The 14,864-nt window shown below is 45.8% G+C and overlaps 1 protein-coding gene across 1 annotated transcript; it reads right to left on the reverse strand.

Annotated features, from left to right (window-relative positions):
* Positions 1-11,238: 11,238 nt before the first annotated feature.
* Positions 11,239-13,770, reverse strand: ppp1r3g (protein phosphatase 1 regulatory subunit 3G). Its single transcript, XM_041184032.1, has one exon. It carries the CDS (start codon positions 13,768-13,770, stop codon positions 12,382-12,384), a length of 1,389 nt encoding a protein of 462 aa, XP_041039966.1. The 3' UTR covers positions 11,239-12,381.
* Between the last annotated feature and the right edge of the window lie 1,094 nt (positions 13,771-14,864).

Here is a 14,864-nt window from a genome sequence, read left to right on the forward strand (position 1 = left end):
TATCACCACCTTCAACGCCTCTTTGCTCTTTTGTCTGTGACATCTTTTGGTTATCTCCACCTATCACTGGCCCTCTATCCACCTCTACTTGTCTCAAACCACCCCACCCCCCCTCAAAACCAGCTAATATTTCACCTCTCTTCTATTTTTACTTAGTCCTGTTGAAGGGTCATTCGGACTCGAAACGTTAACTGTGTTCCTCTCCGCAGATGCTGCCAGACTTGCTGAGTTTTTCCAGGTATTTTTGTTTTTGTTTTTGATTTCTAGCATCCGCAGTTTTTTGCTTTTACTAGTACATATGCTGTGCACGTCAAAAAGGTCTGTTTCCTCACCTTGGAGGATTTGAAAGTGAACTGCACCAACTGTAAAACTGTAACAATTGTTATTGTGGTTTCTTCGTTTTGGATTAGAAAATAGAGAATAATTTTGTTCATTGCTGTTAAAAGCTCAGTTAAAAATTCCTCTCTTCTGTGACATTTTGAAGTCTAAAGTTCTTTTTATGACTTCATAAGGTTATTTTCAATTGTTTAAGAAAATTGAAAAAAACTATATATATCAGCAAGACCATTGAGTGCAGGAAATTTCATACTAGGAGTGGCATCAACATACTGCATACCTTCAAACTGTGATTTTCTATTAATTGTAAGAAGTAGAAAGTGTAAGCTCTGGTGCTTTAAAGCAGGAACTGACTGACAATGGGAAAAGCAGTGGTGTCACAGTACCTGAGGCTGCAGATCCATCAGGTGGGAGGCTGATGGGTAGAAAACTGATTGTGGGGAATAGATAAGGCCTGATAGTGTGAATTGGATCATTGCTTGTTTAGTCACATTCTTCTGGACCATCTTCTTTTCATTATTCCTCCTTTCAATCCTCTAAGATACTTGCCACTCAGTGCTCCATACATTCTCAGCTCTGTGAACTCTCTAACTACTCATCTCAGACTCCTAGCCCCTTCACTCTCAGATCCTGTAACCAACTTTCTGTGTTCATAAGCACTATTCCTACTTCTCCCTGATTCGTGAACCATCTGCTGTGAAGCAGCGCACATGAGTGATGATTGAGGGGTGGAAGGAGAAGGGCTAGGATCAACTGGGAGAGGAAGAGATGTTGGGGGGAGGTAAGGTTGGGGGGGGTGGAATGAAGCTGTCAGGGTGAGGTGAGATTTGGAGGAGGGGGAAATGAAGGTGTCAGGGAAGAGGTTGGGAGGTGGTAGGTTGGGAGGGGAGAACAGGGGAAGGAGGAGTTAATGGGGTACAGGACAGCGACTGGGGAGGTAGGTGTAAGGGTGGTGGAAGGTGCAGAGAGGGGAGGGTGTCCAGGGGGGAGGAACGGTACAGAGAAGGGAGAGAGTAAGGGTGGAGGAAGAAGTAAGAGTGGAGGAAGGAGTCAGGAAGCTGGTGGGAATAAGGCTGGAGGAAGAAGTGAGGTGGAGGAAGAGGTAATGCTGGAGGAGGGAGTCAGGAGTGGGGATGGACTAAGGGTGGCAGAAGAGGTAAGGATGGAGGAAGGAGTCAGGAAAGGGGCGGGACTAAGCTGGTGTGAGTTCGGTGGTGGGGGGTGTTGGTGGGAGGAATAGGGGGTGTGAAGGGGTTTCGGGGGGAAGGGGTGTGAAGGGGTGCAGTGGGGGGATGTCCAGGTCGTGCAAGGGGGGTGTCAGATAGGTCCATGTCTGTGTCCTGGGGGGCAAATTGACGGTGGGAATGAAATGAAGGAAGGGCAAGAATGACCGAGGATTGGGTGAGGCAATAGGATGGGAGGTTGAGGGTTGAACAGTAGCAACAGAAGGGACGGCGAGGGTGTCTGGTGGGGACCCGGAGGCAGACACGGACCCTGGGCATGGGGAGGAGGGGGTCAGGGAGATGAATGTGGATGGGGGTGGGACTTTCAGGACAGAAGGGAACACAGGAACTTAGGAACAGGAGAAGGCCATTCAGTCCATCAAGCCTGCTCCGCCATTCAATATGATCATGGCTGATCGAACATTTCAATGCTTTTTACCTACACTATCCCCATAACTCTTTACATTATTGTTAATCAGAAATCCATCAATCTCTACCTTAAACATGCTCTATGACTGAGCTTCCACAGCCTCTGGGGTAGAGAATTCCAAAGATTCACAACCCTCCGAGTAAAGAAATTTCTCCTGAACGTGCACGTTCACCTGGACATCCCTGAAGGAAAAGGGTTATAGCTGGTAGGTAACGGAGGGGAGGTGATGCCGCTGGTGGGAGGCGGGGGGTCAACTGTGATGGGGGAGAGGAAATGGGTGACCGGGGGTAGGGTAAAAGGCAGGGGAGCGCACAATGCAGTGAATCCAGACCATGCTGTCTAAATCAAAAATGAAACGAGAGTCGTGGTGGGCGAGATCATGTGCTGCATGGGAGTGTGATCAGTGAGTGGGTGGACAGGCAGGTCAGCTTAGATGGAGAACTGAAAGAGAACCCCAGCAGGCAGCATTGAAAATGCTCAGGACATTGAGATGAGGGTGAAAAGTGAAGGATCTGCGTGCGTGGGAGTGTGCTTCCACGAGGCTCCATAATGCCCTACCACACATACACTTTTCCCTCTAGAATCACTCATGGGCAGGCTGCTCCCACTGTGGTGACGGATCTTCCAGGCTGCTTATTTCCACCTCTTCACTGGAGGAGGAAGTCTTCTTGGCTGCAGATCAGGATGTGGATGGAGCTGAGGGACTGGCTGGCTGAAGGTGTTGGTCCCTTGGCAGAACTCCCTGTCAACCAAGGTAGAGATAAGTAGTGCATGACAGCAGAGTCAAAAGCAGGAGAGAGGGCACTCACAGTTGCGTTGAGGGAGGGATGATGGATGATGCAGGATCCTCAGGTGGGTGTTCACTGCTGACCTCACCATCGCTGCAGGCAGGGTCCACATCCTCACCAGTCCACACAATGACATGCTCCTCAAAGAGGGGCCTAATGTGTGCCACTCCACCCCACCCCCTGGTCCAGGACATCTCCCTGCTGATGTGAGCAGTCTTCTCCTGCATGAAAACAGATGGCGAGAGTGTGAGCAGGATGCATGGCACTGCATGGAGCGTTTGTGTGGTGAGCAGCACCATTGACTGGAATGAGGATGTGAGCTAGAGAGGATATGAGCCTGATGGAGATGTGAGGGTGTGTGTGTATCTCTTGAGGTGTGAGATCCCTGTGGATGTGTGATGGGTTTGTGAGCGTGAGAGTTGAGAGTGATGAGAAGAGTGAGTTACCCTGGCAGAACAGATGAGACCATTCATCCTGTAGTGGCACTGGGTGGCTGTCCTCTTTTTCAAGGCATTGGTGCTGACCACTGCTGCCACCACCTCCCAAGCCTGGTTGGTAACGCCACTGCCCATCCTGTGGCCAGAACAAGGATAGATGACATTGTGGCAAGCCTCCATGGCATCCTAAAGGCGTTCCAGTGACGCGTCGCTAAACCTGGGGGCTGCAGTATTCTTGCCTTTCGTGGACATCTTCCCTGCAGTAGTGGTGGGCCTGGAAGCACTGAGATGTGTGCTCGCGGCTGGACTTTAAAAATGGCGCCTGACGTGATGAAGTGGCGAGGTGATAGCAGGTTAGTGAATGAGAGCCCGCCTGCCATCGAAACAGCATGTTTCCCGAGAATGCACAAATAAAGTGGCGGGATTGGGACGATATAGCGTGAAAACCCGTCATCGCAGCCAGCAGGTAAAACGTCATTTTACCTGCCTGCTACTGCACTTAGCGCAAATCTGGGATGATTCTGCCCTTTGACTGGGATTGCAGTTTACAGAGCTTTGATCAAATAATATCAGGCGAGCTATGTGTCTCATTCCTGAGTATACACTGATTCAAATATCAAATGAGTTCACTCAAGATATCTTGTAATGATTGTCAAGGGTTCACGATTGATCAAGCAAATAATATGAAAATGGACAGTAAGAACTTCTTTAAATATATAAAAAGGAAGAGAGATGCCAAAGTGAACATTGGCCCTTTAGAGAATGAGGCTGGGGAAATAATGGGGAACCAGGAAATGGCAGAGGAGTTGAATAAATACTTTGCTTCACTCTTTCCCTGTAGAAGATACTAATAGCATTCCAAAAATATTAAATAAGCTAGGGGCAAAAGGAGGGGAGGAAATAAATATAATAACTATCACTGGAGGAAAAAGTACTAGGGAAACTAATGGGGCTGAAGGCCAATATGTCCCCTGGACCTGATGCGTTGCATCCTGGGATATTAAAGCAAGTAGCTACACAAATTATGGAAGCATTGTTAGTAATCTTCCAAGAATCCTTAGATTCTGGAAAAGTCCCAGAAGATTGGAAAACTGCCAATGTAACACCCTTATTCAAAAAGGGAGACAAAAACAGGTAACAATAGGCCAGTTAGCTTAACGTCCATCATTGGGAAAATGATAAGAGTCTGTTATAAAGGATGTAATAGCAGAGCATTTAGAAATGCATAATATAATCAAGCAGAGTCAGTATGGCTTCATGAATGGGAAATCACGACTGACAAATTTATTAGAATTTTTTGAGGAGGTAGCAAGCAGGATAGATAAAGGGGAACTAGTAGATGTAATATATTTGGAATTCCAAAAGGCGTTTGATAAGGTACCACATGTAAGGCTACTTAATAAGAGCCCATGGTGTTGGAGATAGTATTTTAATGAATGTTCTACCTGGAGAAAAGAATGCTTGAAGGAGATTTGATGGAGATGTGTAAAATCATGAGGGGGCTGGTCAGAGTAGATAGGGACAAGCTGTTCCCACTCGTAAAAGGATCAAGAATGAGAGGTCACAGATTTAAAGTGATTTGCAAAAGAAGCAAGTAATGTGGGAAAAATCTTTTTCACACAATGAGTGGTTTGGGTCTGGAATGCACAGCCTGGAAGTGTGATGGAAGCAGGTTCAATGGAGACATTCAAGTGGACATTAGATGATTATTTGAATAGAAACAATGTGCAAGGGTATGGAGAAAAGGCAGGACAATGGCACTAGGTCATAATGCTCATTTGGAGAGCCGGTGCAGACTTGATGGGCAAGATGGCCGCCTCCTGTGCCAATAAGATTCTGTGATTAGTATGGATAGAAGATTGGCTAACTAATAGAAGACAAGAGTTGGGATAAGGGGGGTATTTTTAGGATGGCAAACTATAACTAGGGGAGTGCCACGGGGATCAGTGCTGAGGCCACAATTATTTACAATATATATTAATGACTTAGATGAGGGAAGTGAATGTACTATTGCAAACTTTGCTTATGACACAAAAATAGGTGGGAAGGCAAGCGATGAGGATGACACAGTCTACAGAGGGATATAGACAGGTTGAGCGAATGGGAAAAAAACTTGGCAGATGGAATATAATGTGGGAAAATATGAGGTTATGCATTTTGGCAGGAAGAATAGAGGAGCTGAATATTATTTAAATGGAGAAAGACTGCAGAAAGCTGCAGCACAGAGGGATTTGGGAATCCTCGTGCATGAATCCCAAAAAGCTAACACACTATTTCAGCAGGCAATAGGGAAGGCAAATGGAATGTTGGCCTTTATTTAAAAGGGAATGGAGTGTTAAGATAGGGAAGTCTTGCTAAAATTATATAAGGTACTAGTTACACCACAACTGTGAACAGTTTTGGTCCTCTTATCTAAGGAAAGATATACTAGCTTTAGAGGTAGCCCAGAGAAGGTTCACTAGGTTGATCCTGGGCATAGAGGGATTTTCTTATGAAGAGAGCTTGAGTAGATTGGGCCCGTACTCATTGGGGTTTAGAAGAATGAGAGGCGACTTTATTGAAACTTAAGATTCTTAGGGAGCATGACGGAGTAGATGCTGAGAGGTTATTTCCCCTTGTGGGAGAGCCTAGGACCAGAGGGCATAATCTGAGTAAGGGGTTGCTCATTTAAGACAGAGATGAGGAGGAATTTCTTCTGAGGGTAGCGAATCTGTGGAATTCTTTATCGCAAAGGACTGTAGAGGTTGGGTTGTTAAGTATATTCAAGGCTGAGGTGGACAGATTTTTAATCAGTAAGGGAATCGAGGGTTATGGAGAAAAGGCAGGAAAGTGGAATTGAGGACTATCAGATGAGCCATAATCTCATTGAATGGTGGTGCAGACTCGATGGGCCGAATGGCCTACTTCTGCTCCTACGTCTTATGTTTCTTATGTCTTATGTTTCAATTCATTTTTAATATACTTTGCAAACCATTTAACCTTTTCCATTATAGTTTGTCCACAATGTAAACATACTTGTGCTGTTATTACACAGTATGTCTCCAGCGCCTATATCTGTAGTAATCTCCGCACACAATGTTTACACATGATCACAAAAACTACAACTGTTTATGTGTGCAACTCACAGTATTTAAAGGTCAGAGTAAAACATTGTACTGAGTATAAATGGAATCTTGATGCAAGGATTTGACACCAGGGAGAGAAAGGGCTGATTTTTGGTAATGAGGTTTAGATTAATAATTGTTCATTCCCAGGCCGATAAGAATAATTTTTGGTCTGATTCTTACAGTGAACCATGACCTTTAAATATTCAACTGCTCCAGTGTACAAAGTTTCCAAGGTCAATGATCTTGTGTACCTCCATCTTGGTTCCAAAATTTACTGATCTCCAAATCTCATGATGCTGACATTTAATTCACTCTGGAGTGAAACCTCTGATTCTGTCTGAAGAGAAACAGGAGTCATATAAATCATCTTATGAAATTAACATACTCCTAGTGCTTCCTTGCCTGGTCGACGCTTGATGTGGAGTAAACTATCTAACAAATTGTCTCTCTCTAATTGAGGGAGATATCAATGGTTCCTTGTGCGCTACAGCTAATTACCAAAGGTGTGTTAGGCTTTGGAATGTTTGAATTGATTTTGAAGTAGAGTGTTATGCACCTTTTATAGAGCTGCAGCAAACACTATGTTTTAACTTTAACACATACCTCTGACTAGGCTCCATATGTAACAATGAAAGCTAGTTCACTCCATCATCTACACAATAGGGCTTGGGTTCCAGTCATTTGAGCCGGTCAGCCTTTCTTAAGATGGTGCTATGCTCGATGTTTTCCCGTTCCTCTTAACAACTTTTTAAAATTTTAACGCCCATCAAAATGAGAAGTGTTAGTGATGAGAAATAGTATAAAAGCCGCTAATCCCACCATCCGGCAGGACACGGGCAGAGGCAGAGTGAACACCACCTGTTCCAAATTCTTCTCCAGGCATACACTGGGGACTATATTGTCATTTCTTCATTGTCACCAGGTTAAAATCCCTGAACTTCCTACGTAACGGCATTGTGGGAGTACCTTCAGCACACAGGCAGTTCCAAATAGTGGCTCACTATTAATGTTCCTTCTTCTGTTTGCTGGGGTTACGGATTAAAGTGTGAAGGTGAGGTACCTTCAGGGAAGTTAGGCAAGGAGAAGGGCAGGCAGAGGCTGCTGAACAGGTGGTCTTAACTGTAGTGACAGAGAGGTTACTAAGTGCAGAGGCTGAGGGAGGAATGGAGGGAGGACAACTCAGTCAGAAAAAGGGAGAGGGGCTTGGAAATAGGCGACAAAGGATCAGGATTTTAAAGAACAAATGACAGGGTTGGTGTTGGAAAGATGGCAAATGTGAATTAACGGTATGAGCCTGTATATCAAAAATGAAGCAAGCCCGAAGAAGTAAGTACATGACAGAACAGAATAATCTGGGCAGATGACAGAAGAGGTTAGGAAGTCATAAGATCAGAAAGGGAGAACAAAAAAGTGAATAATAACAAGACGAAGCTAAAAAAAACAGCTACAGAGTGACAGCTAATTATGTGCTATTGCTATCTTTAGAACCAGCTGATGACCGTTATGATGCATGATGGTGTCTAGATAAGACACAAGGCTCAAAAGGGCAGAAAAGGAGAATATATTTGCAAAGTGTGATAGCAATAAGGGAAGTGAGATAAAGTATGCATACAGGGGTACAGAGAGCTTGGCCTAAATAGCCAAGTGGTTATGGTACTGGGCTTGCAACCTCAAGATCAAGAATTCAAATCTCACAATGGCAAACTATGAAACAATGTAATTTCATCTGAAACAGATGGAAATGGGTTTGTACTCAAAAGAGTTACAGGGATACAGAACAGATACTGCAATGTCCTTAAAATTGTGCAAGGAACTTTTTGTTTTATTCGAATAGCTGGGGGAGCAGTTATAATTTTATTTCAGGGTTAAAAATCCATTCAATGGCTTCAGCTGACAGTGTGAATGGTTGTGATGCCACCAGGAATGGGTCTCTCAGGGCAGGAGTTCAGTATACAGGCGATGGTCTGACTAAAGACCACAGTCATGATTTGAGCTGTTCCTCACATTCCACTTGTGGGACAAGTGGTCACACCTTCCCTGGCCCCTCCTCAAACGTTCAAGTGTTGTCCAGATTTTCCGTGGAAGGTTGAAACCTGGAGCTTCACTACTTGGGTCAGTTCCAAGGTTGTGGTTGGTGATGCAGTCAACCAGGTGTGCCATTGAGAGTTGGGGCTGTGATCAGTTTGTAGGATGTGGAGTGTGTTTCAGTAGGGACTATGGGATTTTAGGCGAGTGTATAGGGATCTTTTGATGTTTTGTGTGGGAGTGCCTTGTTAACTTTCAGCCGGTGGTGTTCTTTAAGGACGATGTTTTCCCTCCAGACATCAGGAGGTTCAATTTGTACTAGCACAGGAAGCCACCCAAGTTGTGTTGGTTACAATGTCCCATAAATAATCCCTATGACTTCCTGAAGGTGGATGTTTACCACATTTGTGTGGCAACTCCTGAGCTAGGTTGAGCAGTAGTACTTTGCTATTGGGTAAACCAGGGTGAGCAAAGCACTGCCTAGTGCGTTGGCTCTGCTGCCTCAGGTGGTACCCACCAGTTTCTGCATGCGATTCACTCTCGTCTTGACCTTGGCTCTGATATTCTGGAGGTGTTGCCAGTGGATCAATGTATGGTCAAGAGTGATGCCAAGGTATTTTGTCATTGGGTGTTTGAGAGGGAGGCAGCAACCTTCACATGGTCCTCCTGTTGAAGTAAGTTTTATAACTTGAAAACCTGGGAATTAATACTGTCAAAAAGGTGACTAAACCTTGACCACTGGGCTCCAGGTCCAAGTAGTAAAAACCCACTGGAAAATGGAGTCTCTCAGGGATAACAAACCATAGGGCACTGATTGTGCTGCATGCTATGCAGAGTTGAGTGAAGAGGACAGAATGAACAATGGATCTGTTCTGATGAAAGGGCACAGACGTGAAAAGTTAAATGGTTCTCTCTCTCCACAGATGCTGTCTGAACTGCTGAGTATTTCTAGCATTTTCTGCTTTTGTTTCAGATTTCCAACATCCATAATATTTTGCTCTTGTACAGTGGATCCATGCTGACTTTGGACTATGGTTCAAGAAGACCAAGTTTAGTATGCACCTGTCCATTTGAGTCTGGTACCAGCTAGGTGTTATGGTTGTTTGTTTCTGCTGCAAGTATCTGTATATTGTCCTATGATCAACTCTGATTAAAATACAACTTCTTCACCTGACAGTTGCTGTTGTCCTTGTGAGTAATTGGGCTTAAATTGAAAATGTGGAGAGAGGTGATCATTGATTTGCAGGCAGAGTCTGAAGAGTCTGTGATGGTGAGGGGAATGGGATGGGAATCTCTGGGATTCATTGCCAGCGGGTTCACTGAGTGAGGAGATCAGTGGGAGATGAGGATGGGTTAGGGTGTCTGCTTCTTGTAAGAAGGCAACCACAGGTGCCTTGATGGGCCTTTCAGACAATGTCAAGAGTCTCACCGTAAGCCAATGCAAGGGAATTCTAGCCTGGGCTGGTACAAGAGACTAAGAAAACAGAATAGTAGTGAAACATTGAGGTAGGGATTGGGGGACAAATTACCTAAGATGGGAGAAATCAAAAGTGGGATGGCTAGGAGGGAGAGGAGACAGGACTCAAGATGGGTCAAAAGAAGAATAAAAAAAAGCAAGAAAGAAGTACTGGGCTCAGGTTCAACGTATCAGCCAAAATCTGTATGCAATTGGACACTGGGGAAATTCAGGTTTAATAGGCATGCCGAAGATTAGGATCAGAAGTTGGGGGGGGGGCGGTGAGAAACAATATAATAGTTCACAGTTAAAGTCTGTAGTCCATAGAGGGATGAATTTGGCTTGTAAAGAAGGTGGATGGAATCAGCTTGGGCTCCCCACTCACATTTGACTGTGCGTTAGGGTACTCTCCTATTCAGCCCAATGATGCTTAATGCAGTTCGAACATCTAATTTAGATTAAATGCATCAGATGCTGCACTTCAAACACGTAACGACAAACTTTCCAGGAGCTGGCAGTGGATGACTTCTCCAGGCTTGTTTTTGAAATTTTCACACAGTAAATTCTTACATTCACTGCAAAATATAAACTTTTATAATATACTGGCAGAAAATAAGTTGTACTTCATTTTTGGTGTGGTGTTTCCAAAGTGGGGCGAGGCGTGGGGTGGGGGGTGGGGGGAGAAACTGATTGGAAGAATTCAAGCATTGAGTTCCTGGAAAAATGAGGGACACATTTGGGAGGCAACAACACATTCAAGGAATAAAAGCAGACAAGGCTGGAAATAATCAGCAGGTCTGAGTGCATCTGTTGAGAAAGAAAAGCAGAGCTGACGTTTCAGGTCAATAACCTTTCGTCTGATGAAAGGCCTTGACCTGAAACATTAAATCTTTTTCTCTCTCTACAGATGCTGCCTGACTTGCTGAGTATTTCCAGCATTTTCTGTTTTTAATGTTAGGTTTCCATCATTCGCAGTTTTCCACTTTTTAACAGATCAAGGACTTTGGAGAGGAAAGGGAGGTTGGAGATGGAACAGTAGTTGGCATGGACGTGGAGGTCAAGGATTATTTTTTTGAGGAGAGGGATGATGGCAGCAGATTTGAAGGAGAGAAAACAGTATCAGCTAAACATGGGAGCCAGGAAGGAAAGTTAGATGGTCAACAGTTTAGTGGGTACAGAGTCGAAGGAGCAGGAGATGAATCTCATGAACAAGATAAACTTGTAAATGGTGAGAGGAAATTGGAGAGGAACTACAGAAAGATACAAATTTCGAGTTGGGGCAGAGCGGAGCTCTGTAATTGTGTTTGATTGTCCCCAATCCAGTATGAAATTGACTCAAGGGACATAAAAACATTTTTAAATACTGATCAAATTCCCATTTTTCTCTGAGAAATAGGAGGAAGGTTCATTGTATAAAACACTTTTAATCCATTTCATAATTAATTTTAAATGTCATGTTATATGTGTTCCATTTGCATGCATTAGTAAATAGAGTTTTCTATTTTATTCTGACTGCAAGTCCATCCCATAAACAATACATATCTCCTGTGGTGTAAAAGGCTTTCTAGCCACTTATGTCACTAAGAGTTAAAACCACTTCAGAGGGGCTTGTGCTGACAGTCAGATGTAAACCAACTCCTCCTGAATTATCCTGCCAAACAAATTAAGCTTTCCACTGTACATTAATTAACATCCAGTATATGTACTGTTAAAGATCAAGTAATTTATTCCTCATCAATAGCCAAATGTATTGTGTTCTATAATCCTCTATATGGGTTATTATCCTCAGATCATTAAAATCTCCCTGACACACACATACCAGAGCATCTAAGAGCAACTGCATAATTCATTTCTGGATCATTTTTAGACAATTCATAAAATGCGATCGTCTACACATAAAAAATTTAAACCTTTAAGCTGAGAGGACAACTTCAAGTTGTCTTTTTGCAGTTAGACAAACTGTAAGGCACTGCAGTAATACACTGTACATAACTATCCTTATTACAAAACAATAGAATGTAATTTTGTGTTTACAATCTTGGCACTGCTGTCGGGGAGGGGGAGTTGGTGGAAATTCGGGTGTCATACCAAACCTCCCACTCTCCACAACTCCTAGCAGACAGTGGCATTGGAGTTGCCTGGGAGCAGATTCTGTACCCAGCTCCTGGACAAGGGATGTTTATAAGTCTCTCCTAAAAGGAAGGCAAACGTAACAATAGAAAATCAGAAGATGGAGGAAATGGAATGCAGTTTCAGCAAAGCTCTTAAACTACAAAATATCCAAAGGTTTGTACACTGTCATTCCCATTGTCAATTCTGCCACTTGTGTGTGCACAGTGGAATCTTTTGATTGTAAATCAGATATTCTTGATACCATTGCCACTTTAATTTTCTTCAATAACTGTACTGTCAATAGCATACCTCAAACTCTATCCTAAGACTGGAACATATAATAATACACTTCCTTGGGTAAGTTTGACGCCTGGAGCTTTTAAAAAAAACCCGCGGCTTATGTCATCAAACTAGAGGAGATGGCACCTCTTTAATAGAGGACATATGCAAATGTGTGTTTAAAGATCCTAAGTGTTGGCGTGTTCGTCTGACGTGGATTCACACTGCAGGGAGTAATTTTTGTCGAAGTTATTGTCCCAGTACTCCTCGTTGTCTGCCCTGTAGCAGATGGCGAAATGGACGAAGGAACCCTGGTCCAAGAAAGGGGGGATGGACAGGTCGAAGGAGAATTGGTCGGTGCCCGAGTGGCTGGACCCTTCCACGTACTTGGCAGGCGTGTCCATGCAGGAGAGCCAGTTGTTGAAGGTGTAGCGGACAGTCACCTCCTTGACGTAGGAGATGTTCAGGACCCTGATCATCCCGTGCACATCGAAGTGGCTGACCGTGACCTTCTCCAGGCAGACCCGGTCCCTCTCGGCCCGCTGCAGGAAGTCGCTGGCCTCGCAGGGCATGGAGAAGGCGGGTCGCAGGCAGTGGATTCCCAGCGCTTTGAACTTCTCGTTCAGGTCGTCCACGATGGCCGGAAAGCTCTGGAGCCGCAGGAAGACCTTGGACGGGATGTAGGGCTCGTCGCTGGCTCGGAAGTGCTTGACGCTGGCCAGGCTGAGCCCCAGCGAGTCGGCGAACTTCACCTTCTTGCGCAGCCCCCCGTTGAATTCGCTGAAGAAGTCGGAGGGGTCGTGCAGGCAGGGCAACGACTTGGTGCGGCGGCGGTTCAGCCTCAGCTCATTGCTCTGCCGGCTGACCGCACCGACCGGCACCTCCTTCTCCGGACTTGCGGCATCGGGCTGGCAACGGCCAACTTTCCTCTCGTCCCCGGCCTGCGAATGGCAGCTCGCCTTGCAGCAGCTGTTGTTGTGGTTGCCGCCGCCGCCGTGGTTGCTGCTGTTACAGATTTTGCTGCTGTTGCTGTTGCTGCAGCTGCTGCTGGTGTGGCAAGTGGTACCGCTGCAGATTTTGCTGCTGTTACAGCGGCTGGCGTTGCAACTGGTAGTGCTGCAGTTTTTGCTGGTGTTGCAGCCGCTGCTGGTGTTGCAACTGGTGCCGCTGCAGATTTTGCTGGTGTTGCAACTGGTGCCGCTGCAGATTTTGCTGGTGTTGCAACTGGTGCCGCTGCAGTTTTTGTTGGTGTTGCAGCCGCTGCTGGTGTTGCAACTGGTACCGCTGCAGATTTTGCTGGTGTTGCAACTGGTGCCGCTGCAGTTTTTGTTGGTGTTGCAGCCGCTGCTGGTGTTGCAACTGGTACCGCTGCAGATTTTGCTGGTGTTGCAACTGGTACCGCTGCAGATTTTACTGCTATTGCAGCTGCTGGTGTTGCAACTGGTAGCGCTGCAGATTTTGCTGGTGTTGGGGGAAAGTTGCAGGGAGTGGCTGGAGCAAGAAGTCGGCGCAACCTTCAGGTCTGTTTGCAGGTCCCGGTGCACCGCCGGGGAGATGGCAGGGTCGGGTTCCTCCATGACATGCCGCTCCTGGTCTCCCCCCCCCCAACCCCACCACCACCAACCCCCTCCCTCCTCCTCCTTTGCTCCAACTCAAGCTACACCTATTAAAAATAATAACAGTAATAATAACAGCACCACAACCAGGCGAAGCGCCGCCAGCAGATCCGCCGCCCCTTTCAAAATAAGTCTGCTGAAAACTTTGCTGGGTCACGTACATTGGGCTGAGAGCCGAGTCCAGAGCGGAGCAGCCGGGCGTCAGAGCGACGTGATCACAACAAATAAACAGGAGGCTTTGAGTCACTGCCGCCATGGGGAGCAGGGGACAGGGCGGGGGGAGATGGCAATAACACCCACTGAGGGTCACCCTTAGGGCAATAATCCCCCTTTAAGAGAGATAGGAACATTGTCAGGGCAATAATTCCCCCATTGAGGGTATTAGGGAAACTCGAGGCAATAGTTCCTTGTTTCAGGCAATGTGAACACTCAGGGAAATAACCCCACATTCAGGACAACAGGAGCACCTTTAGAGCAATAGAGGTTTTAGGGCAACGACCCTTCACTGAGGGCAATGCAAGAACCGCAGGGCAATAACTCTCACTGACTGAAGGCTATAGAGGCAGCCTCTGGCAAAACACCCCACTGGGGGTCAATAGTGGCACCCATCCCCACCCCAGTGGGGGGCTTAGGGAACAACAGGGTAATACCCCACCCCATTGAGGAAAGTGGAGGGTTATGGCAATAGGGGCAACCTCAGGGCAATACACTCCTACTATGGGCAATAGAGGTACCCAAAGAACATTAGCACCCCCCACTGGGACAACAGAGGCATCCTCAGGGCAATCACACCCACTTAGGGAAATAGGAGCACACTTAGAGCAATAACCCCCAATGGGGGCAATAAGGTCACTCTCAGGGTGATAATCCCCACGAAAGGCAATAGGGGTACCCTCAGAGTAATGGCACCAATTGAGGGCAATTACCTCCCCAGTGAGTTTAACTGGAGCATCCTCAGGGCAATATCCCCAAATGAAAGCAATAGGGATACATTTAGTGCAAAAAGTTTCCACTGAGGCCAAAGGTGCACCCTAAGGATAACATGCTCTCACTTA

This window comes from Carcharodon carcharias, chromosome 3, assembly GCF_017639515.1.
Source record: "Carcharodon carcharias isolate sCarCar2 chromosome 3, sCarCar2.pri, whole genome shotgun sequence".
In the NCBI taxonomy this organism is placed as follows: Eukaryota; Metazoa; Chordata; class Chondrichthyes; order Lamniformes; family Lamnidae; genus Carcharodon; species Carcharodon carcharias.

What these genes read in the sequence shown, in the direction of transcription:
- ppp1r3g (XM_041184032.1), bottom strand. Translation starts at nt 13,770, where the DNA reads ATGGAGGAACCCGACCCTGCCATCTCCCCGGCGGTGCACCGGGACCTG.